Raw genomic sequence first — 22,316 nt, 5'->3', positions numbered from 1 at the left:
CTCACGGCAGCTGTAAACTCGGTACCCTCGGCTGAGCGTACCTCTAAGCCAGTCACTGCCTCAGGGGGAGCTGCGGAACAACACTGCGGCCCTGTGGGGGTTGGGTTTAGGATTTATGCAGAAAATAAGAGCCAGGATAGAAATTATTGCTCCCTGCTTGTATTCACTTACTCAGATGATCATTTACACCTCTAGTCGCAGAAAGTACTTAACTTGTATTTAGTTACCCAGGCAGCCCAGAAGCAACTATGGACTTAGCTTATGCTACTTTGACTGATAAAAGATGCTTCACTTTTGCTACTCTCCCCCTTTACCTCATGGTCCTCTTCGTACACACTTTCACCCTTCAATTTCATGAAGCTGCAATTTCAAAAGGGTCGATGTCAGCATAATTTGACAACTCCACCCTCTTTTCTGCCACATACTGGGAGCTATGGCAGCATTACGATACACAGGAAGGTGTATCAATCCCTCCTTTTGGTATTCCAACCTGAGCAGTAAAAGCAGGTCCATCCTCTACTCTTTAATTAGCAAAGGGGTAGTTTTTGCCTTCAGCTGCAGAACTGATGGGTCAAAAAAATCACAGTTTTACACTGACTTCTGTGTAAGTCAGGGTAAGATCCAGCCTTTTTGGAGAGCTTAAAAAGGAAAACTCCATGACATTACCTTTACCATAATAGTCATCACTAGTAAAAAGTGAACAACAGCAGTTACATGTTAGTTCTCATTCCCAGCAGACAGCAAAGCACTGACAAAATTGGGGTTAGTGTTGATAACAGTTGAACTAGAGGCATCAGGTGGAACAGGTACAGTGAAAATTTCAGGATAGTAAAAGGAAAGCAGCGGTGGGCTAGTACAATCTGTATTCAGCACTAGCAGGTAAGAAATAAAACGCAATTTGCACACATGCCATAAGTCCCATCGCTAAGAAACACAAGTGTCCTTTCGCTAAGTGTCTGAAATATTCAGGGTAACCACAGTAACTGGGAACGCACATCAACTTGTATTATTTTTGCTATTATTTTTTTATTTGAACGAAAGCAAATGTTTCCTTTTTTCCTCTTCTGTGATTGTCAGGAAAGAGAATCAATAACTTCAGGAAGAAAAAAAAAATTAAGAAGCCTTCAAATATACAACAGATTCCCGAACTTCTGTTCAAAATTCATCCACTCCCTCTGGCTGGAAAGGGGAAGTGGAAGGACCCAACTGACGGTAAAGTAAGGCGAATCTCAGCTAGGGTTTTACGTCAGACAAACATTCTTAGTACCAGCAACATCCACTAAGGTAAGTTAGCTATGTATTTAAACGAATACTATATAATAAACCCACCAAGAACAATGCAGTATCTTCAACCCCAAGTGAATCAACTCTGTCTTTGTGGATTGTGGAAAACAAATGTGGAGAACATGCCCTTTGGCAGACATTTTCCATCAGCACAATGTACGATCATTTTAACAAAAGTCGAGCTTGGCCTAAGCTCCCCTGGTGTTGCAGTTATAGCATTGTTTGCCCAGAATCTCAGAAATGCATTTCTTGTTTCCCCTATTAAAAGTGCACCTTTCAAATCAAATTAAGAAAAAGCAATGAAAATGGCCAAACATTAAATGAACAAGCAGAAAAGGGACTCAAGTGAAGGAACAAGCCTATCCTTGTACCCTTTTTATTGTTCCACAGCACTGGACACATTTAAAAGATCAGTGAAGTTAAAATAACTTTTTGCAAGCAGTAGGTGAAAGGTGGGTAACAAACTAATTGAGCTCAAAGGAAGCTGGCTTTATACTTCATTCTGCAATACTCACTCCATTCCCAGATGTTTTACACCCAGCGAGCTTGATTGAACAGTAAAGGGATTACGTGGGCAAGTCCAACCACTCACTGATGGCATGGTCAGTGATAACGGATCACAGCTCCTGGACAGGCAGCACCAGAGCATATAGGAATGACAACAGTGGCATGGATACCAAACTCGTGTCCTCTCTATTCAAGACACCATGCACCAGAAGACATTTTTTATATCGGGTACGCCAAGTTACCCTTACACATCAAAAATGCCAGGAGGGAAAAGATAGCATGCGAACTTTATTCAAAATCCTTAAAATACAGCTGAGGATCTTGGAGAGCAATAACAATCAGACAATCCCTGAACACCCTGATGAAGTAGGTATTACTCCTCTCTGAGAAAATTAAGCCAGAGATTTTAAAGTTAATTGCCACAAGTTACACAGCAAGTAGATGCAAAAACAAGAAGCTGAACTCTAATTTGGATCCAGCTAACAAGGAGACTACCCATCTGCTTCAAGTTAGACATGCTTCCAATATCTGCTGAATTAGACCTTACGTGGCCATTCAAAACACCGGACCAGTCTACACAGCCAATGCTAGATAAATAAAAACATTTAAAATAAGAACTGAGTCAATTAGCATTATAAAATTACAAGTTTATTGCAAAGTAAAATGAGTTTTTCCTCTCAACAGCACATGCCAGAACTGTTAAAATTTAATACTTTCAGCTGAATGTTACTCAAAAATCATAACCAAATTACTAAAACCAAACTTAATATTTGTATGTGTATTCACTTTCACAAAAGACTATCCTGCATTTATTTATGATTGATGGGCTTATCCAAATATTTGCAATTAAAGGCAATTAACTCCAGTAGTTGAAGAAAATTCTTAATAAATGATTCCTTAGCCAAACTATGGGTTAAGTATATTGGGAACAAAATGGAGTCAATAAAAAAAAAAAAAAAAAAAAAAAGGACCTGATTACAAATACCATTTACAATGGTCATCTCAACAATTGTTTGGGTCATCTCTGCTCATCATCACAGTATACTCCAGTTTTGAACATTCTGCTTAGCAAATTAATTACCGCAGTTAAACAAGACAGCAGATCAGTCCATGTCTTCAACTACAGAAATTCCTTCCTTTTTTTCTAGCTTGGATACCTGCAAGTTAAAAGGAAACTGATTCAATAGTAAAAAATAAGTTTGCGTTTAATCTCTCCTGTCCTTTCAGGCTTCCATCACAAAACAGTGTAGAGCCCAGATTTACCAGGAACTGACAGTGGGATACACTGCAGGGGACAACTGAGCTGAACAGGGTGTTCAGTTGCAGTCAAAAGAAAAGGTCAAACTTTCTTCCCACCCACTCCCTTAACCTCCCCTCAGCTGCATGCTCCCATCAGTTCCTAGTTTTTTGTCAGCTTGGTGACTTCATTTGGCTGACCAAGGAGTGAGACAAGCACCAAAGCCATCCAAGAAGCCAGGAGAGACAGGAAGGGAGGCAAGATCGCCCCTTTCAGTGACAGCTGTCAGATCAGAGCAGGCCATAACCTGGAACCCTGCCCGTAACAGAGAGCCTAGAATAATTAAAACAAACATAGAAAATGCTTTTCATGCACACATACACAATTTTATAAAACTGACCTTCAGTGATCTTAAAACTTAAGAAAAAGGAATTACCTTAATTAAGATAAGCTGTTGTTAAGACTAACAATATAAATAGTTTCAGAAAGAATTCTACAAATTCATGGAGGATAGACCAAGAGCACAAAGTAAACACGATGTTCTGCACGTTATCTCTAACTCTGGAAAATTCAGTTCTACATTCCCCAAATCTATGGGCATATAAAGGGAGGGTCGTATTATAAATTCTCTGTTCTTATGTTCTTGCTTCAACATCTGCTACAGGTCATGAAAGTGATGCACAACGATACTCATGGTTGATAAATCTTTCATTTTGACCAAACGCAGCTAATGTTGTGGTATGACCAGTAAGCACTGGAAAAAGCAGAAGACAGGCTGCAGATACGTAATCCTTGGGGGTAGATGTGCCAGCTTTCTTCTGAACTATGTCACAGTTCCTTCAAATTATGCCAGCTATTAAAACCCCACCGAACATTTTGGCACCTAGAAATTGTTAAAGTGCATGCTCTGAGCACACATCCTTTACCTCAGGCATAACTCAAGGGCAGAAGCTACAGACAGTGCTACTGGAGTTCCTAGGGTTGCTCTAAACCACTAGAAATTTCATCAGCCAGGTGGAACCTTCAGCTAGGTAGAGCTGAATGACATTAAGACTCCAAGGGCAAATCTGGCAATTCACAGCAAATGCTATGATCTCAACTTCCTCTTACCCCTGTCCCTTCTGCAGCAAATACAGAGGGAATTTTGCACTCACACAGTGGATAACTAAATTGGCTTGACTACACTACAAACATGCAAAGTAGAAAAGTACTTTCCACAAATCCAACAGATTTCTCTATCATTAGCACTTCAAACCATTTCCCTTCACCAATAAGATCAAGCTGTAACATGACTCTTCTACAGGAAAACCTGGCATTACCTAACTAAAGGTGTTTTTTATGTCATTTAGAGTTTATGCCTTATTTTCACAGTCCTGTTACTACGCCAGAAAAAAATTAAGAGCTGATGAAGTCCCAGGAGCATAATTATCAGTGAGACATTGTCCTAGAGAGTGATTGTCTTGGGAATTACAATTGTGCTGAATATGCACAATAAGTAGAAACTCTTACAGTATTCCCTTTCTTGAATAGGGCAGATTTGACTCACATTATTGCAAGCCATTATTTTTCAGTCTTGCAAAAAGCTATGCGTAAAAATGAGTTATCAGTTCAGGTTAGTGCTGAACTTTTATCAGTTCAGGTTACTGCTGCCTACATAACAGATTCTTCCCCAGACTTGACTCCCAATTTTCAGGAGTAAGTTGCAATGGCTAGTACCCTTGCATAGCACAACTGCTATTACGTACAAAACTAGTTAAAGAGTGTAACAATATCCTGTATCATTAAAAGACCTTAATCACATTTACTGTAAGCATAAAATAATTATATTTTGGTCCAGACCCTACAAAAATATTTTACCCAACTCCCACTGAGGCCAAAAGAAATTTTGTCCTGGACTTCAGTAGGAAAAAGTCCAAAACGATGGAAAAAAACCCACCATACAGAGCTACAAAAAAGCACTGCACGTGGTAGCTTTTATCCTAGGCTTCAAGGTAATAAAACACTATTACAGCATGTCTGGCATTTCACAGACGAGGGAATTAATATTTTATTACATATATAAACATATTCTTAAAAGCAACTGAGTTGTAAAATCTCTGGCAGAAAAAACTTCAAGGTGCTAAAATTCTTCAGCCCAGCACTTTTTGCCTCAAAAAAATTCATTAAAATAACATCGAAGGTGTGACTAAAAACTACAAAAATCTAAGCACGGTTCCCATAGTTGCTTGAGCCCCTCCACACCTCACAGTGCTCAAACTAAGCACTGTACCATTAGTGTTGCTGTATTTGAGCAAACATGTATTTGTGAGTCAAATGACTTGAAGGTTCGAAAAAGGTATTGCTGTAGAAGCAGGTGGGAGAAGCATTCACAATGAATTGCTGCCTCTTACTGGCTTTTCCCACACAGATGTAGGTCAAGTCTTAATCCCGTGATTAAAGAGATCCCTTCAGACGGGTCCTGAACTGAAACCGAAACACATAAGCTTGTTCTCCGCATTAGCGCAAGACTTCACGAGTATGGGTACACCTATTAGTTTCTGGCCTCTGTTCATATATCTCTTATTTTTCTTCTTCTTGCTTTCCTAGCAACATGACAAGCTGTACTTAAAAACCAGACTACACTGAAACCAGAGAATTCTTAGCCTCACAGTTATGTGAAAAGAACAATCACAGTTATTTCTGTAATAACTATTATCCTAAATGCTAGTTGTCTTTTGCTAGGGATTCACTGGAACTGGGCTTGTCCCATTGCCAGGGCTTTAAATATAAAACCATACAAGAAGTAGAGGGCATTTACCTGTTTATCTATACACCTAAATTGCCAGGACCATGTGGTGTTATAAAGGAAAGGCCTCAGGTCAAATCGGTTGTCATCTGGACTGTAGTTTTCAGCATGGTAGGAAGGAGTCAGGGTGGTCATTTTATGTCTGTTAATAGAATACATCCTGAAGAAATGCTTAACCTTTGATGCCACCTGGTGTACAAAGAATATAGCTTTTAATGGGATGAAGATTCTTAGTATTTAAAAGTTTAGCTGAGAATGTGTTCTAGCTTTACACATCCATTTTCTTTCATTAACATTTACATAAATTACCTACCACAACTAGTACGAATCACTGTGGATGACCCTACCTATAAGAGGCATTTAAGACCATTTTCAGACACCACCTCGGTCTCTGCACCTAACATTTACCAATAAGGAAGTGCCTTGTAAGAAATCTAACAGTAAGCACTAGCCTCTGCAACTCAGGTGATAATCTCAACTTTTTCCTTCATGCCCAAGAAAAGAAGAACTGCATAACAGCAAAGCAGATACCTCTTCAGTGTAGATAGCCCTTCAAAGCAAGAGCCATTTTCTGTCTTAGAAGACATAACCAAAGGCTTCAAGACTAGTTAGCCATGTATATTTCAGAGAATAATTTTCCCCTGAGGGTATAGTTCTGAAGTAATTGTTTTCAAATTACCCAGTCACTGTTCTAACAATTTGCAACACAGACAACAAGCTCCATTAATTTAAGAGATGCATACCAGTTTTTCCAGCATATTCTGCTACAGTTGTAGAACGAACTCTAAGCACAGAATAATTAAACTATCCCTTTCAGTCAAAAGGAACTCTACTTGACCTTTTTCCAGATACACTCTATTTTGGCAAAGATATTACATGATTTGAATTTTTTTTTTTTTTTTGTGTGTATTACCTCTCTTGGAGTACAAATTTCCTTCCACATATTAATCAGCTTACAGAACATACTGTACGGTCCAGCCTTTGCAATTTTTCTTAATTTGCCATAGATTGAGAGCTCTGCATATGTCATCCCCATATCTGCCTGAAATCACACACACAGAAAGTCACTGAAAATCTTTACTATGCAAACTATAATTAATAGTTTTATGGAGCAATTACAATAACCCAGTTTAATCAAAGAAACACCAAAATGAAATTGCCAATAATCAAAAAGACAACGAGATAGTAATATTAAGAGCAGAAGGAAAAAAAAAAAATGGAAGCTCTCTGAAATGGGAGATTTTAAATTGTTCCATGAATGTATTTGATTTGGCCAGTGAAAACATTTCTCTCCTGACATTTGTTCATTTTCCCTTCTAGGGAGCTTAAATGTAGTGTGTACCAGTAAGGTAAGGCCAAATGAAGGAAACCACTAATTCTAGTTCAGCAACCCTTTGCTTTATCATAAAGAGTTTTACAATACCCTACCGTTAAATATCCAACAGCCCTTAGAGGTAGTTGTTAGCTTACCAGCCCTCTCTTATCCAAGTGGACAGCAAAGAGAAGGACAGAGGAAGAAAAGGAAGGGCTTTGCCACCAGTCGTTTTAATAGCAGTAAGGCCCTAACTCTCTTTTGATATTAAGAAAATTTAAAACAAACTGAGTTTCAGAACAGCCATCTTTCTAAGTGCCCCAAATATAAAATCATTCAAACAAAAGTTAATTTGCTGTTTCGGAAACTGTTGTCAACATAGATAAGGCTGGTATGGGATAGTAGTGCCTTGTCAGCAGCTTTAAGACTGTTTACAACATGCTTGTCAATAAGCATGGATACATACAAGAGCAAAAAATAGTTATTGGACAACAAACAAATTTTGGGATAAGGCTTACCAGAGCATTTTAAAGTCACTGCCCATTACCTCATCAGTTTGAGCCACTTGTCCATCCACCAGGGGCTCTAACTCCGCAGTGGGTGGAGCTGACATGATACTGTAAGAAAAAGGTAAAAAGAAAAACATGAATTCTATCCAGTCTCATGAGTACTAGTTAACAGACAGTCTGGTTTGTTAAAAATCAAATGCTTTATTCGAAACATTTTCAGGGCATAAGCTGCTAAAGAACTAGATAACTCTAAAGAAGTGGTACTTGCAAGTTGTTCCAGGTTTAAAAAGCAATGCTTTATACCAAAAATGTAAAGCATTTGGTTCAAACAGTTCCTTCAGTGGAATTAACAATACAAATGCTTGCATACAGTAACTCCTATAAGACTGGTGGTATTTTCAGCACCCAACAATTTACATTGTGTAAACGTACACAATCAATTAAAAACAGAGGGATGTGCAGAATACTTTATTAGCATTTGCAATATTACTGCAGCTTAGCTCCGTTAGTCGAGAAAACCAAACTGTGAAGTCCACAATATGCTGCATACAAATACAGTCACCAAATATCGCTGCTTCACTACTCACCTTCTGAGGGCCGTGAGCTGAAAATTTTCAATGCAGTATTGTATGAAGTTCTTCAGATCAGTCTTGCTGATTCCACCAATGGGATTGATATCAGCACTTGAGCAATCATACTTTGTCAAGTAACCTCGGAGACTGAGCAAGAGAGGAAATTTTATATAGTAATAGTAAATAATATTGTAACATTAGCATAATATGTAATAGTTTATACTAGAGAGCATATATATGTAGTATAAAGACAGGGAGAAACAGACTGCATATTGTTAAATGTATTTATACGTAAGTGGCAAACACGTCCAGCTACAACAGGGCCATTCTAAAGCCATGAAATTGCCAGGAGAAGAAAGACAATATTTTAAACAATTAGGAAGCACTACAAAACTGCCCATGCTAAGGTGATACATTTGATGCAAAACAATTAAAATACTGTCCTGACCAATTAAAAAAAATAAACCCAAAAACCCCATAGAATCAGCACACACTACTTTCACAGCTTTAGAGGTTACCAATCCTACAATCTTATGGGGATTGCTTTAATCTTAAAATAGTCAGCTCTAATAACAGTACTCCAGATTTTTAAAAATCTATTTTTCAACTCGAAGTTCACAACTTAATTCCTAATACGGTAATTGAAAATACAACAAATAACAGATTGGAAAGTTAACCTGTCAACGACACAGGCAAGCTCTACTGAAAACAGCTAAGGAAGGAACAGCATTTTATTGGAAAACTATGACAATGCTTTGGCTAAACTTCTGAAAAATACACAATTTTACATTCAGGCCAATTCAACTATTTTCAGTAATTTCACTGCTATCAGTGTATTCTTAGCTTGTTACCTCTTCTGAGGTACACTGGGATTTGGTAGAGTTGCAAGGAAATGAAGTGACCTGTTCCCAATTCACCTGGTTTTAGATTTCTAACTTTCACCAACCTTTCATCCACATTGGCTGATCCTAGCACGAGAAGTCCCCCTGGCATCCCACGAGTCCACAGTGTCAGCTGAGCAAACAGGTAGGCAAGGACCATTCTTATTCTAGCCTGCAAAGCAAAATGAAAAATAAAGCAAATTTACAGAGCAGAATAGTATCTTCCCAATCACTTTTACTAATCAATTCCCGAAACAAACCCATAAAGAACAAAATGCGAGAGGGGTAAGTGTAACTGCAAGAAGGATGGTCTTGTGGAGAAGATGCCGAACACACGTAAGAAAGCCAGGTTCAATATCCGCTACTGGCACAAACTTACATGACTGAGCAAGCTTATTCTACTCTGAATTGCAGAATGGGGAGTAGTTGCCATTTTCTACCTCCTACAAGCACTAATAAGGATCCATGAGGGATGAAGTATGCAAATAAACCATCTGTCTACCATGCCCTTTTGTGGAGTATTAGACTAAAGGGATTTATTTACATAAAATCTGTAAAAAGTTCTCTTTGCTTTTGTCCCCATCCTGAAACTCAACTTTTTCCAAGGATGGTAATAATACTGAACAGAACTGAGATTCAGCCTCCAGCTCTAGGCACAATTGTGTGCGATGTTAAGCAAATCGCCACACTCCTCTGTGACTAAAGCCTATCCCATTGCCAAAAAGCTGATAAAGGATTCAGTGTTGGCTTCCAGAGGAGACAGCTGGCTTTCTCCAGTAATAGCAGGGGAAGAAAGATCAAGTCCTCAGCTAACAAAAACTATCAAACACGATAATCAACATTTAGGCAGAATTAAAACAGAGTTGCTGGTTAGGTTGGAAGCTTTTAAGAATAGGCCAAAAAGAAAGCTATCAAGACAACAAAATCTACAACTGGAGCCAGGGACTAGAAGTAACTAGGCAACTATGTCTTCTGTGATTCTGTAGGATACATACACCAGCACTACCCAGGCACAGCACCAATCTGTTCTGACACAATGAAAATACATAACTGGAAAGGTGTATTTGAGCTGCTTTTTATAAGGCTTTTGAACATTAAACACCTTCTGATGTAAAAAAACTTTCTACCTTCTAAAACTGAGGACATCTAGGAATTGGAATGGGTAAGCTTGACACCTCATGCAGAGCCTTTTAAAGGCTGCTAACGTTCACCAGAGGAAAGTCTAGTATACATCAGCAATATTTTTGAGTCTTGAGCTGCCACAATCCTACTGGACTCAAACTCAACTATTAGAATACTTTGCCGCTCATTTTCCTGACCTGGCAACCTTCTCTCGGGATGCTTTTCTAAACAGCAACTAGACCAATGCTATTGATGAGATACAGGCATGTACTATTTCCTCCTGACCAGGTTTTAAAAGACACAAGCAGTAATTATCTTGGTCTTCTCCTGAGTTATGTGGGATTGTAGATTTCTGCTGCAGCCAAGCGTTTACTGGAAGCCCATGAATCTTCAGGGACACACCACAACAAGTTCAGGTTTTCACAGCAATGCAGACGAAGGAGCCCCTTGTTACTTTACCATTTTGTAGTCTTTCAAAAAAAAAAAAAAAAAAAAAAAAAAAAGGGTCTGACTTGATTCAGCCTACATGAAACACACCTGCACATTCTGGAGTGCCAGGTTTTCTCTGCTGCTCCCTCCGTAGACAGAAAAACAGGGAGTTCGACCTGTCACCATGCTGAAAATTCCCACAATAGCTTTCACAGCCGCATCTATGTTCAGATTGATGTGATAGCTGAGAAGAATTCAAGCAGAAGTGACTCAACTAGCACAACCTGACTATATAAAATAGCATTAAAAAAAGGCAAAACCCCCGCCCATCAAATGATGTTTTAAGGCTGCTATCATCTCAGATCTGGTATGAAGACACTTAGAAAAGAATAACACTTTCCAGAGTCTGTTTCCAAATTTCCATGTCCTTCACCAAATGCTTCTAAGTTTGCCTAACATTTACACACTTATATAATAATGTCTGTAATACTCCTGCTTAACACACCTACTATTCCTCTCCTACTTTTTCCCATTTTAAGAGTTTAAAAGTTTTATATGAAAGTCTTTGCCAGAACATGATTTTTTTTCCAGCACTTCTCAACTTGTACCTGCCTATTTGCTCAGCCAGAAGTTTAGCCCTGTTGCAAGTATCCTGGGAGGAGTTCTCACTAGCCATATAGCAAGTGGTAAAGATACGCTTGCAAAATTCTCGAGGATCCTCAGGGACATAGGTCTCATCATTTACAATCTTGCGCGCATCAGCCAGCACATCCGCATCTGAGGACAAAGCAAAAGAAATAGAACAAGAGTGGAAATTGTTGCACTCCTGCTATCCAGGATATGTAAGTAACTTCTATGTTTCTTGTATTCCAATTAAGATTTACACTGCCCCTCACAAATAAGACAACTCCATCATCTAACTCCCCAAACACATTTTCATATATCAAATAAAAGAATTACTGATATTGCTCCTAATTTTGAACATGGAAATATTAAATCCTTTCGGTTTATGCCTTAAAGAAACTTCATAGAAAATATGATCCAATATCTACAAAGGCTTAGCTAAATGCATATAGTCAATTTAAAGCCAGTTTCAGAGCTTGAACCATGCCTAACCATGTTTTGTAGTGCAGAATTTAATAGAAGGAGAAAACTCTCATGATTAACTGAAATCCCAAAACTACATCAGCCAACATTTTGAACGATACTCTAGACAGAAGCTAGTCTGAGTTCCACATCCAATTCATAAACCCAAAATGAAAACTATTAAGCCAATTCAAAGAACCTGAAATCTGGACGCACATTTTTGCTGGAATTTCTGAACAGATACAAAGGATTCCATTAGAACAACTGGGCAAGAATCTACCATTAATGACCTCTTGTATCTATTGCACCCAGCTAATATTAACTTGTCCATAACCATTAGTAAGCATGGCTGGCCAGACATGCATATCTACTTACTTCCATTCTTGACTGCCAGGCAAACCTGGTGACACATAGAGTATACTATGCAAGCTGTAGCAGAGCTGTCAATTCCACCACTAAGAGGTAGGAGAAATCCTGCCTTGAAAATAGAGCAAGGAAGACGTTCCAAATAGCAAAATTAGAAAAATATATATTGTACCATTCACAAACATACTCTTGTAAAAAATTACACATGCCTTGTTCAAGTCTGCTTATATTCTACTGGGGAAAAACAAACAAACAAACCAGACCTAGCAAACCCTCTTAACTCTCATCAACTGGATAATCAAACAAGTAGTCAGTGTAAACACTTTGGCTAGAAAAACTTCCAGTATGCCTTTACCCTCTAGTAAGACTGAAGAGCTAATAAAAAGGATGAAAATTTTCATATATATTTCACTATTAAACTGAATTACTAGTTCATGTCACTCTGCTTATTTTAAACATCTCCATTACGCCACTGAAATATTTTCCTTACTGGAAAAAACAGTGTTTCAAAGAAAAAGAAATCCCCTTTATTAGGTAAGCTTGACTGTTGCTTTCAAAGAAAGCATGATTCCTGAGGAAAAGTTCTGAAGAGCATACTGAAGTCACACTTTGCGTACAAGTTTTAAGTCTGAATGAGCTACCAGTGAAAAACTCAAACCTGGCACCTTGGACTAACATCACTTTGCGTTAACGACAGCACAGGATAGCAATGTGTACTGTCCCTACGGCACAGAAGAAGATGTGTATGCCAACGCAAAGAGCAAAAACAGTCGTTCTTACCTGTTTGCTGCGCCTTAAATAGTCCCAAAGCCAACATGCAGGACCAAGGCTGAAATTACAAAATATGCTTATTCCAACAGGGTTATGGAATAAGACCTAAGCAAGCCAACATATTTACTGTGGTCTTCCAGTGAGATACTTTCTTTACTTAAATATAAATAAGATCTTATGTTTATCTCTTGTTTGTTTGTTTGTTTGAGTTTTTGAGTTTGGGTTTTTGGGTTTTTTTAATCAAAATAATTTTCAAGCAACAGATTCACTATGTGCTTACCTGATCTCCTCCTCAGGACTATGATGTCTCCACTGGATTGGCATACAAGTAGGTACAGCTACATCATCAGAACATGACAGAGCAAAATTCACTTTTACCCTGGGATAAGGAGTCACTTTACTTGCCTAAGCAATAGTACAAAAGAATTGGGAAGATATCAATTTTAATGTAGCACATACCTATAAAATATCAGATCTATAGAATGCTGCAAAAATCAAGACATGCAACTACTTTTTAAATTCAATAACTATTCAAACTTGGCAGAGTTTACAAACATCACCTCCGTAAAGATTATTACCGCTAAGTTACGAGATGAAATCTCTGCTCTGTAACTTCGAACGTCCTCCAAGTCCAGCGTGGCAACCAGCACCTCCTATGGAAAGGCTTTCAACATTAGATTAATTCTACACAAACAGATAAACAATGTTTGACAGGCCTGGACTACAAAAAATGTTGGGGAAGAAGAATGCATGCAACTTTTTTCAACACAGATTTTTATGCTCACTTCACAAGTAATTTCTGACTCAGTAGAATTACTTCCATTACAAAGCGAGCACAACTGACTCACTTCACCGAGTACACTAGGATGCTCATAAACCGCAACAAATTTATAGCGCTTGTCAGATGGGTGAACAATAGGTTCACCATCAGTTGGGGCAAAGGACGAGAGGAAAAGGCAAGAAGCATACTGGGGAAAGAGATTAATTTGGCACATAATGTGAGGAAACCTACAGCTTTGATGACAAATCTACTGAGAAAGGGCGCTTTGAAGTGAAGCTCAACCTATTAAACATTTTGTCTACCAACCTGGGTCATAATTAGGACACCGCAATCTTTGCCCTTTTTTTCTTAGACAAGGGAATGTAAGTTAACAGGGTCTCTCCTAAACATGGTGATTGCATATGCAAACATTTTCACAAAGTTCCTCCACTGTGACAGCTCTTCCTCGCTCGCAAAAGCAGGAGAGCTACTGTAGATCAGGTCTGGGCAGTTTGACTAGGAAAAACTTTGGATCTAGTTGAATAGCATAGTAAAAATACATCTTTTTTAGTCTAGAGTCATGGACCTAGTAGCTGGAACATCTGCATAGCGTCGAGCATAAATGTAGCCATGCTAATTTCAGCTGTAAGTAGCAGCTATAGGTTGAATATATTACCACATCATCGAGTGAAAACTGGGATCCTTGTGCAACTGTTTCTCCATTCATTGAAATCATGGCACAGCCATCATAATACAGACGATCGCCATCACAGCCTTTCTGGTTAGCTAAAATATATATTCCACCATTCTAGGAGGTAAACAAACATGCAAATGAAAAAATGCTTTTCAGAATACAGCACCTGACAGAACGTTAAAAGACAAAATTATTTCTCTGTTCCTGTCCTTCTTACAATCTTCCTCTGTCTTTACATTGTGAATGATTTATGGCTGGGACTCTCTCCTGTCATTTGAAAAAGTACTTTGCATGTGACATACATGACAGAAACAAGTAATTACATAAGTAAATGTAGTAAGTGAGCTCTATCCCTTCCACACTGTTGGAAGACAGGAGTCTTCTGTTATTAGCAAGAGTCATTCCCTTAGCCCAGATAGAGAGGGCTGCACTTCTAAATTTAAATTCTAAGTTCAAATAGAGATCGAGAAAAGCAGGAAGATGATGACAGAAGCTGTGTTTGGATATCTGAGGACAGAGCAGATACTGTTAAATATAACCAAAGCATGTTGACAAAGCAGTTGTACAAATCAAAACATTTTTCACAGTGTAATATACATTCATTACTTTGTTTTTGTCCCCCCATCACTGTTAGACAGGATTACAGTCTAATAACTAAATGACTTCTCTTCTCTAAAATAAACAGAACTTTCAAAGTAGAAGAATATAATATACTTTAAGAAGATGACAGCGGGGGAAAAAAATCCATGAAGTCTGAGTTTAAACACTGATTTCTATTTCCCCTTCCCGATAGTTACCGGTATTCCTGTCCAACATAATGTTGCTATGTGAACAGGGAAACTGTCATTTTAAGGAAACGAAAGAGACTTTTGGATGCTTTTGTATGTGCCAGGAATTTGTCGACCGAATTACAAGCTGGCAACGAGCAGCCAATTCAGTACATAATGCATATGGAGGGAGACTGTTTAGGCACAGATAACTACAGGGAGCAACCACAGCCAATGGTTGTTTGCCCTTTGTGCAGAATGTGCCTTCAACAACACCCTTTCAAGCTGGTTATACTCTCTATGCCGTGGATTCAGCATTTCATACTTCCAATTACTGAAAGTCAGTTACCCTGATTAACTATTTTCTATCCATTACAGGAGTGCGATATTTTTTTTCTTCAATGTCTAATGGAATTAAGATCGAGGACATCAAATACATTTTTGGAGCATCAGTCGCCAGAGCTGGGAGTTACCAAACTGTTTTAATGTATTCTGACTCTTCTTTATAGATGTGCATGAAAGCTAGATGATATAGTTGGCATGCCAGTGCAGAACTATGAGGTCCCATGCAAAGTTTCATCAGGGAGTTCCCCCTGGACACACACAGGTAGGTTTGTATCTCCCCTATTCCCATGCAAATACCAAACGGCCTCTCTTCTAGTCTGCTGCTCCACAGACCAGACAGAGCTGACCTGCAATCAAACAGCCTCTGGCATTTGGGGTCACAGAGCTGGAAACAAGTTACAGTGCTTCACATCAGAGCATGATATTTAGCAGGGTGTGCCAAAGAAGTACAGTCCCCCAGCCAGAGAGCTCTTCCCCTATAGCTGATTCAATCAGGGAAGGTAATTACAGGTAAGAAAACAAGAAACTAACAAGGACAGTCAAGGCCCCCACGCTCATGCTATGTCCTGTCAAAGGAGAGGACACTGTTTTGAAAACCAAAAAAAAAAAAAAAAAAAAAAAAGAGGTGCATAACCAAGAAGTTAATATATTTTTTTTAAGCTTATACCTTTGCTGTGGCAGAATTCACCAAATCCACCCGGGTGTGAGCCTTCCGCAGCACATGATGACTCCCTGAAGAGTTAGTGAAAATTTCCACGCCATCAAGTCCCATTTCAATATGAGGGCTGTCAAAGCAGAAGGCAGAAAAAAATTCAGCTGGCAATACTATGCTGTGAATACTGCAGGTATCATTTAAAACCACTGACAAATAGAAACATCTATGTCATTGTCAGTTTTCTGCATGTCTTAGCTCAAACAAGGATAGGACTCTCAAAAACATCTGTTTTCTTGCATGGCCTGACTCTTCCAAAGACCAGCAGTGGTTGCAGAGGGCAGAAGGGCTTTTGCTCATTCTGTTCTAAATAAAATGCCTTCTACTTTAGTCTGTGGAAGCTTGGGTCCCAAAGAAAGAGAGAATAAGACAATCTTGGTCTGAAAAGGTAACATGGAGATACTCTTGCAAGGTCAGTTGTCCCATTTTCCTTCTCTCTCAGTAAACCCAAAAGCATAAAAGCAAGCAGAACCACAAGAAGGAAAAGACTTTTACTGTTTTTTGATTTTTCCACTGTCAAAAGAAAGAAATACTAAAAAAAAAAAAATCACATCTTTGCCTATAACATGCCACACCTTCTGCAGTTACAAGGAAGTGAATGTCTGTAACTGGGAGATTTGGAAAAACATCGGGAACATTTTGTTTATTTTGCATTAACTACAACAGCTTTCATGCAGCTGTATCTCCACCCCCACCCCACATCAGACCTTTATGAATGGGATCTTCTTTGCGGTAGGGAAGAACTTTAAATTGTAGCAGGAACTAAAATAACAACAGGAAATATTACTTAAAGGCACTAGGCTTTGCTTTCCCTTAGTGACCTTTTGTTGTTTCCTTCTGCATTGTCTTTATGCATTGTCTGATGCTTGATAAAAACTAAAGCAGAAGGATTAAGCTAACAGCTAAATAGAAAAAAACATAAGTGATACATCTCAAAGTGATGTTGCCTAGAAGCCTATGCTCTACCTTGTCAAATATAAGAGAGCTAAATTTGCCTCTTAAATGGAATGCTTTGGAGGACTTGGTCAAAGCCGAAGATAAAAAGAATAAAGTAAATAAAAAGACCTACTAGTACTCTCAAATTTTTCAAACTAGGCACAATAAGTGGGAATGATACAGGATAATATTTGCTAGACAAGATTGATAATACAAATTGATACAAAATAAATTTGTCACTTTGACCCTAGATCAAGTTACAGAGATGGGTCCAGAGAGGACATTTCAACACCAGGTTGAACTAAAAGCTGAACAGTGTCTGGAATGAGAGCACTATAGTTATTTGTCATTTGTTTCCTCACATCACCTTTTTCATCCCGCTTCTTCTCTTTTCTTTTAGTTTAAGTACCTAAAATTTCTTTTGCCACCCTGCATCTAGCCTAGTGAAATCTTCCCCATGATGTATTTATTGCTCCTAATTATATTTTACCTTACTGGCACTTTCTGAAAGATATACTACCTGGAAGAATAATAAGCAGAATTTTTCAAACATTTATTTCAGGCAGATCCAGAGTATGTTTTAGTTTACTTTTCATTTCTTCTTCTCCTTTACCTGTTTGGTGCCCAGAGTTCTTCACATATTTCTGTCCCTAGGCAGGTATCTTTGGTTGCTAGCACTGCATCCCCAAAAGGAACAGTTTCCTGAGAAAAAACAAGAACATCCTTACCTACATGTAATAGAAGAATCTATTCCATTCAAAAAGTTTACTACAAATCTAAAAAAAATATAAAATTGAATACTCACTTCTGTGAAATGAGTGACACAGTATCAACCACATTACACCTTCCTTCATTATACACCAAGCTAAAAAAAAAAGCTCTAAACTGCAAATCTCTGTACTGAAATTTTGTGTTGAAATTTTAGTAGTATTAAGATCCAGTGCTTTGCTTCAGGACAGGACAACTGCTTTTGAATTAAACAATCTACAAAACAGATACTGTCTTTTGCTAGGAATCACACTCATGCTTTAGCAGGAAATAACCTAAGTTTTAGACCCTTCTGAATCGAGAAGATTAAATTTTTTTTAATTTTATTTTTTTACCTCAAAACATATACTCATTTCTAGTCTCAAGCACAGATAAACTCTGTACCAGAACTGTGCAAAATAAGACAATCTTCAAGGTCCTGTATATATAAATAACTGAGGCAAATTTAAAATTTACTTGTTTTGCTGCCAAATATTAATATAAACAACATTAAATTATGCTCTCATTTAATCTAACTGAGAGCCATCACTGAAACCTATGAATTTGCAACATGACTGACAGCAGAATTTGGCATACTACAGTTTTATGCCACAAATTCTATTCATTTAAATCGCTGAATCTGGAAGATGCTAAAGTTAAAAAGAAAAGAAAAAAATCCTTTACAAACTTACCTGTCCGGTCACTTCCTGAATTATTCTGGGTAGAAAATACTCCTCCACATGCCTAAAGCAGGTTTATAGGTTGTGAGTACATCGTTATGTAAATCACAGCATAAAAACTGATTCTAATCTCCACATTCTGTCACCTTCTAACATTCATTAAAGAAATTGCACTTCAGTTGTACAGGGCCGTGTTATGTTTAAAAAAAAAAAAAAAAAGGACCTTCATACTTTCTGTGAAATTATTGAGAAACGTTAAGACTATAAGTTAGCAACATCCCACTTTGCTTCAGAAATGCACGGTAAACAACGCTCCATCCTAGCTATAAACTAGACCTAACAAAGAAGACACCATGCAAGCCAAATACCAAATAAAAGTTTCTCTTTTTGCAGTGTTACTACGTGAGTAACACAGAACTCATCTGGAGTTGACTGAGGTTAAGAGGACAGATGCTCAGGGGCCCTCTCAGAAATACTTTACTGAGACCATCAAGTTAGAACCGTTCTCTGACTACTGGATGAGCGCACGGCATCAGAGATGAGCATCAAGCGTCTTTTGCATCATCATAAGGTACGTAGCTTTCATCCTCTGCAGTTGTTAAAATACTGACAGAGCGCACCCATTTCACATTGTTTTCCAGTTTAATATTGAACAGGATGCAGCAATCAAGCAGATAAACACAGGCTCTTCCAATCCTGAACTGCATATAGTTAGAAAGTAGACACAAGGAAAATGACACTACTACACTGGTTGCAGGATCATTCAGCCACACTTTTCCTTCCAGCTCAGCAATTCAGAGTTTCACTGTACTTAATAAGCTTTCTAACTGAGCTTCAATTACGTAGCTTAGCTGACTCTGTCTTGCTGCTCATCCTGTAACAGCATTGATGGATTTCTATAGAGATTTCAATCCTTCTGCTGTGGCTGCAAACGGCGAGCTGTGTTTTTAAACACAATTTTAACAGTAGCCGGCCCACCTTGCTTTGCTCCATGGGGTAAACCATCTAAGTTCCCTGTAGTTTCCTGCATTTGCCAGTGATATTTTTGGTCTGATCAGAAGAATTTTCCTTAAAACATAAAACAGAAAGGGCGAGTTAAGACCTGATGTACAGCCAAACAAGACTAAATAAAAACACTGATCAATACCAACTCTTTTTTTCTATTATGATGTATATTAAACAACTACTACATACAATAATTTTTTAAGTTTCTGTTTGCAGACTTAAGGGTTTTTTCCTGGAGTCTTTCAGAAAGCAGTGGAAATTTAGTTTCTACAAATTCAAAAAGGAAAAAGAGATAATGGAAGACATTAGCTGTCTCTCTAAAATTTGGCAGATAGGAAGACAACTCCATTGCTCTACACAGCACCGAAGAATCTTTCTTGAAGGCCAAACAGGTCTCTGAAAGGATTGTATTGTCTCACAAAATGCATAAAGAACTTACTTCTTATAAAATACTTACTTATTTAAAAAGAACTACTTACTTATTTAGAAAGATCACTCGACAATTGTAGCGAACATTTCTGTGCAGAACAGGCCTGTGAAAATAAGCAGCAAAGTTACCAGTGGCTAAGCTCATTAAATGAAGTAAAAAACGGCTGCAGAATCTACTTCACTGCACAAAAACTACTTCTAAGACAACACTTCTACACTGTATCACTAAAGGGGATCAAACAAAACAATATATCAAGTTTTAGCTTCTAATGTTTCAATTCAAGTAGTTGTTTGCAATAATCAGAGTTACTGACCATTCTGTTGGTCTCAGATACATCAACAACTGCCAGATCACTGGCATGCCTGAGAAACACAAGCAGGCCAGAAGAATCCCCCTGGCTACCTTATTTAATCAAACCTGACTGCCTGTGATACTACCAGGCTAGTTCAAAATAAAGCTAGCTTTACACATTCATATCAGTACTAAAACAAGCAGGTGTACGTATGTTAATTTTACAGTTATAATTTATCCCTGTCAGTACGTGACTTGCAACGGTTTCAGTGATTTTGACATATGGGTATGTTGCTTAAAGATGCCTGTCAGTCAAAGCAAGTTACGTGAGCCCTGACATTCCTGAAAGAGAGTAAATCTATGAAGCCTTTTGCATTATGTATAATACAAAGTCTTACCCATGGCAATAGGGCCCAGCCATTAAGGTTCCCAATAAGTAACTGTCATTATCCTATTTCTCTCTTGAAGGGCTCAACCACCAGAAATCTCTGAAAGGACTATCTTTCAGAAAGTGTTTTGCATGTCACAGTCCTAGTCACGGTAAGCAAAAGGGAAAGCAGTGCAGTTCCTAAGATGTGTTTAAAAGTTTGGCGCAGAGACCTCGCTATCCAGAAACACAGGAGGGGAACCATTCCTAAAGACCTACCCCTTTATCCCATTTACACCAAAAAAACTTACATTCCCACATCACAGATAATATCTTGAGTTGCTGGAGACTCCAAAAGCTTTGCCAGAACTTGAAACGAATGCAAGAGCGTGTCAGACTCGTAATAGTGATCCGAGCAGCCGTAACCACTGCGTATAAAAACATAAGAAATAAAAAATTCAGCCAACGTCAGCACCGGAGATGAGGGACCAGAACTACTCCAGGCAAGGAACACCTCATCCGCACGGGCAATTTATACACAACATGCAGAAGCAGTGCAGTCAACATCATCCCTCCCAAGAGCATTTAAAACTCGGCGGCACCGCTGGGATATTCCATTCAAGAGCAGCAGCCTGGGCCTAGGCGGAATTCAAAGCACTACAGTTTCTGCGAAGGGAGACTCGCTGAAACAGGTCACAAATTACCGGTACCAGCCACGGTTCCAAGACAAGAGAACCAATCCTCTGCTTGCAACTACAATGTTCTTCTTTCCACTGACAGCCGCATGCTTTGGGCATTAGGGTACTACGTGGCTGATGTTCTTCCTGACCGCTCTGCGGGAATTTACTGGGAACGTACCACACCCAGAACCGGCAAAGCGCTCTCACCAGATTTCGAGCTCTGGACCGAGCCGGTACCGGGCTCCTCGCCTCTTTGCGATGTCGATACCTGGAAGAACGGTCGGATTAAACGCCAGCCGGACGCCCAGGCCCGGCCCGGCCTGCCCAGACGCCCCCCGGCCGCCGGACCCCGGGAACCGGACCGCATAAAACAGGCCCGGTCTCCGCTGCCGCCCCGGCCAGAAACGCGCGGAGGGAGGGAACGCTTCCCGACGGCCTGCGGCGGGGGGGCAGCCAGCGGGCTCCGGCAGGGCTGGGACCGGGCACCCGCGGAGCCAAACCGGTACCGCCGCCGCCCCACTCACTTCTGAAAATCCTCTCCAGGTTGCCCTCAAAATCCAGGGCCCACTGGTTGAGGGCGCAGGTGGCCACGCTCACCGCCCGGCCCATGGCGGCCTCCCCGCCGCTTCCGGGGCGCGGCGGGCCGTCCCTCCCGGCGCCCGCCAGTGGCCGGCCGCGTCGTTGCGGCGGGGCGAGGGCCTGCCTCTGCTCGGTGGGGCTGGCGGTAACCCCCCTCCCGCTGCCCCGCGAACGCGGCAAACGCCGGCTCCGTGCAGAGAGCTGCTGCCGAGCCCCCGGTGCGGCTCCGCCGGCGGTTTTTTCCGCTGCGTCGCCCTTACCCGGTTTCTGCAATTTGGTACCCCCCAGAGCCCGGAATAACGGGAGTGCAGTCTCAGCCCTGCGGGCTGCGAAGAGGTGTGCCTCCGAACAAGTTCGGGGTGCGAGTACCGGCGCTGGCGGGAGCAGCGTCCGGAGTTTTGCGCCTTATTGGCGATTCAGCACCGGGGAGGCAGCCGCCGGGGTGCAAACCCCGAGAGAGGA

The 22,316-nt window shown here is 39.8% G+C and overlaps 1 protein-coding gene and 1 long non-coding RNA gene across 3 annotated transcripts; one reads left to right on the top strand and one right to left on the bottom strand.

Moving 5' to 3' along the window:
• Positions 1-1,630: 1,630 nt before the first annotated feature.
• On the bottom strand, positions 1,631-21,928 carry NADSYN1 (NAD synthetase 1). Of its 2 annotated transcripts, XM_052811353.1 has the most exons (21): positions 21,800-21,928; positions 21,483-21,543; positions 20,907-21,023; positions 19,987-20,040; positions 19,481-19,570; positions 18,515-18,566; positions 17,689-17,777; positions 16,095-16,212; positions 14,298-14,429; positions 13,440-13,514; positions 13,142-13,266; positions 12,871-12,919; positions 12,100-12,202; positions 11,247-11,415; positions 10,747-10,882; positions 9,153-9,259; positions 8,222-8,353; positions 7,673-7,742; positions 6,727-6,855; positions 5,826-6,002; positions 1,631-2,948 (listed from the first exon to the last, which is right to left on the bottom strand). In XM_052811353.1, the coding sequence occupies exons 1-21, from the start codon at positions 21,882-21,884 to the stop codon at positions 2,895-2,897; spliced, it is 2,124 nt and encodes a 707-aa protein (XP_052667313.1). In that variant the 5' UTR covers positions 21,885-21,928; the 3' UTR covers positions 1,631-2,894. The 2 variants fall into 2 exon arrangements, 1 of the variants encoding a protein (XP_052667313.1); XR_008238745.1 differs by lacking the exon at positions 1,631-2,948 and having other exon boundaries at positions 5,862-6,002; positions 7,644-7,742.
• LOC128152748 (uncharacterized) lies at positions 11,400-19,652 on the top strand. The gene is made up of 2 exons (XR_008238746.1): positions 11,400-11,480; positions 18,896-19,652. It is a non-coding gene; the product is annotated as an uncharacterized LOC128152748 (long non-coding RNA).
• Positions 21,929-22,316: the final 388 nt, after the last annotated feature.

Source organism: Harpia harpyja, chromosome 16 (genome assembly GCF_026419915.1).
Source record: "Harpia harpyja isolate bHarHar1 chromosome 16, bHarHar1 primary haplotype, whole genome shotgun sequence".
NCBI classification, from domain to species: Eukaryota; Metazoa; Chordata; class Aves; order Accipitriformes; family Accipitridae; genus Harpia; species Harpia harpyja.
Note: the sequence above shows the minus strand (reverse complement) of the source record. Positions and strands in the feature narration are given on the sequence as shown.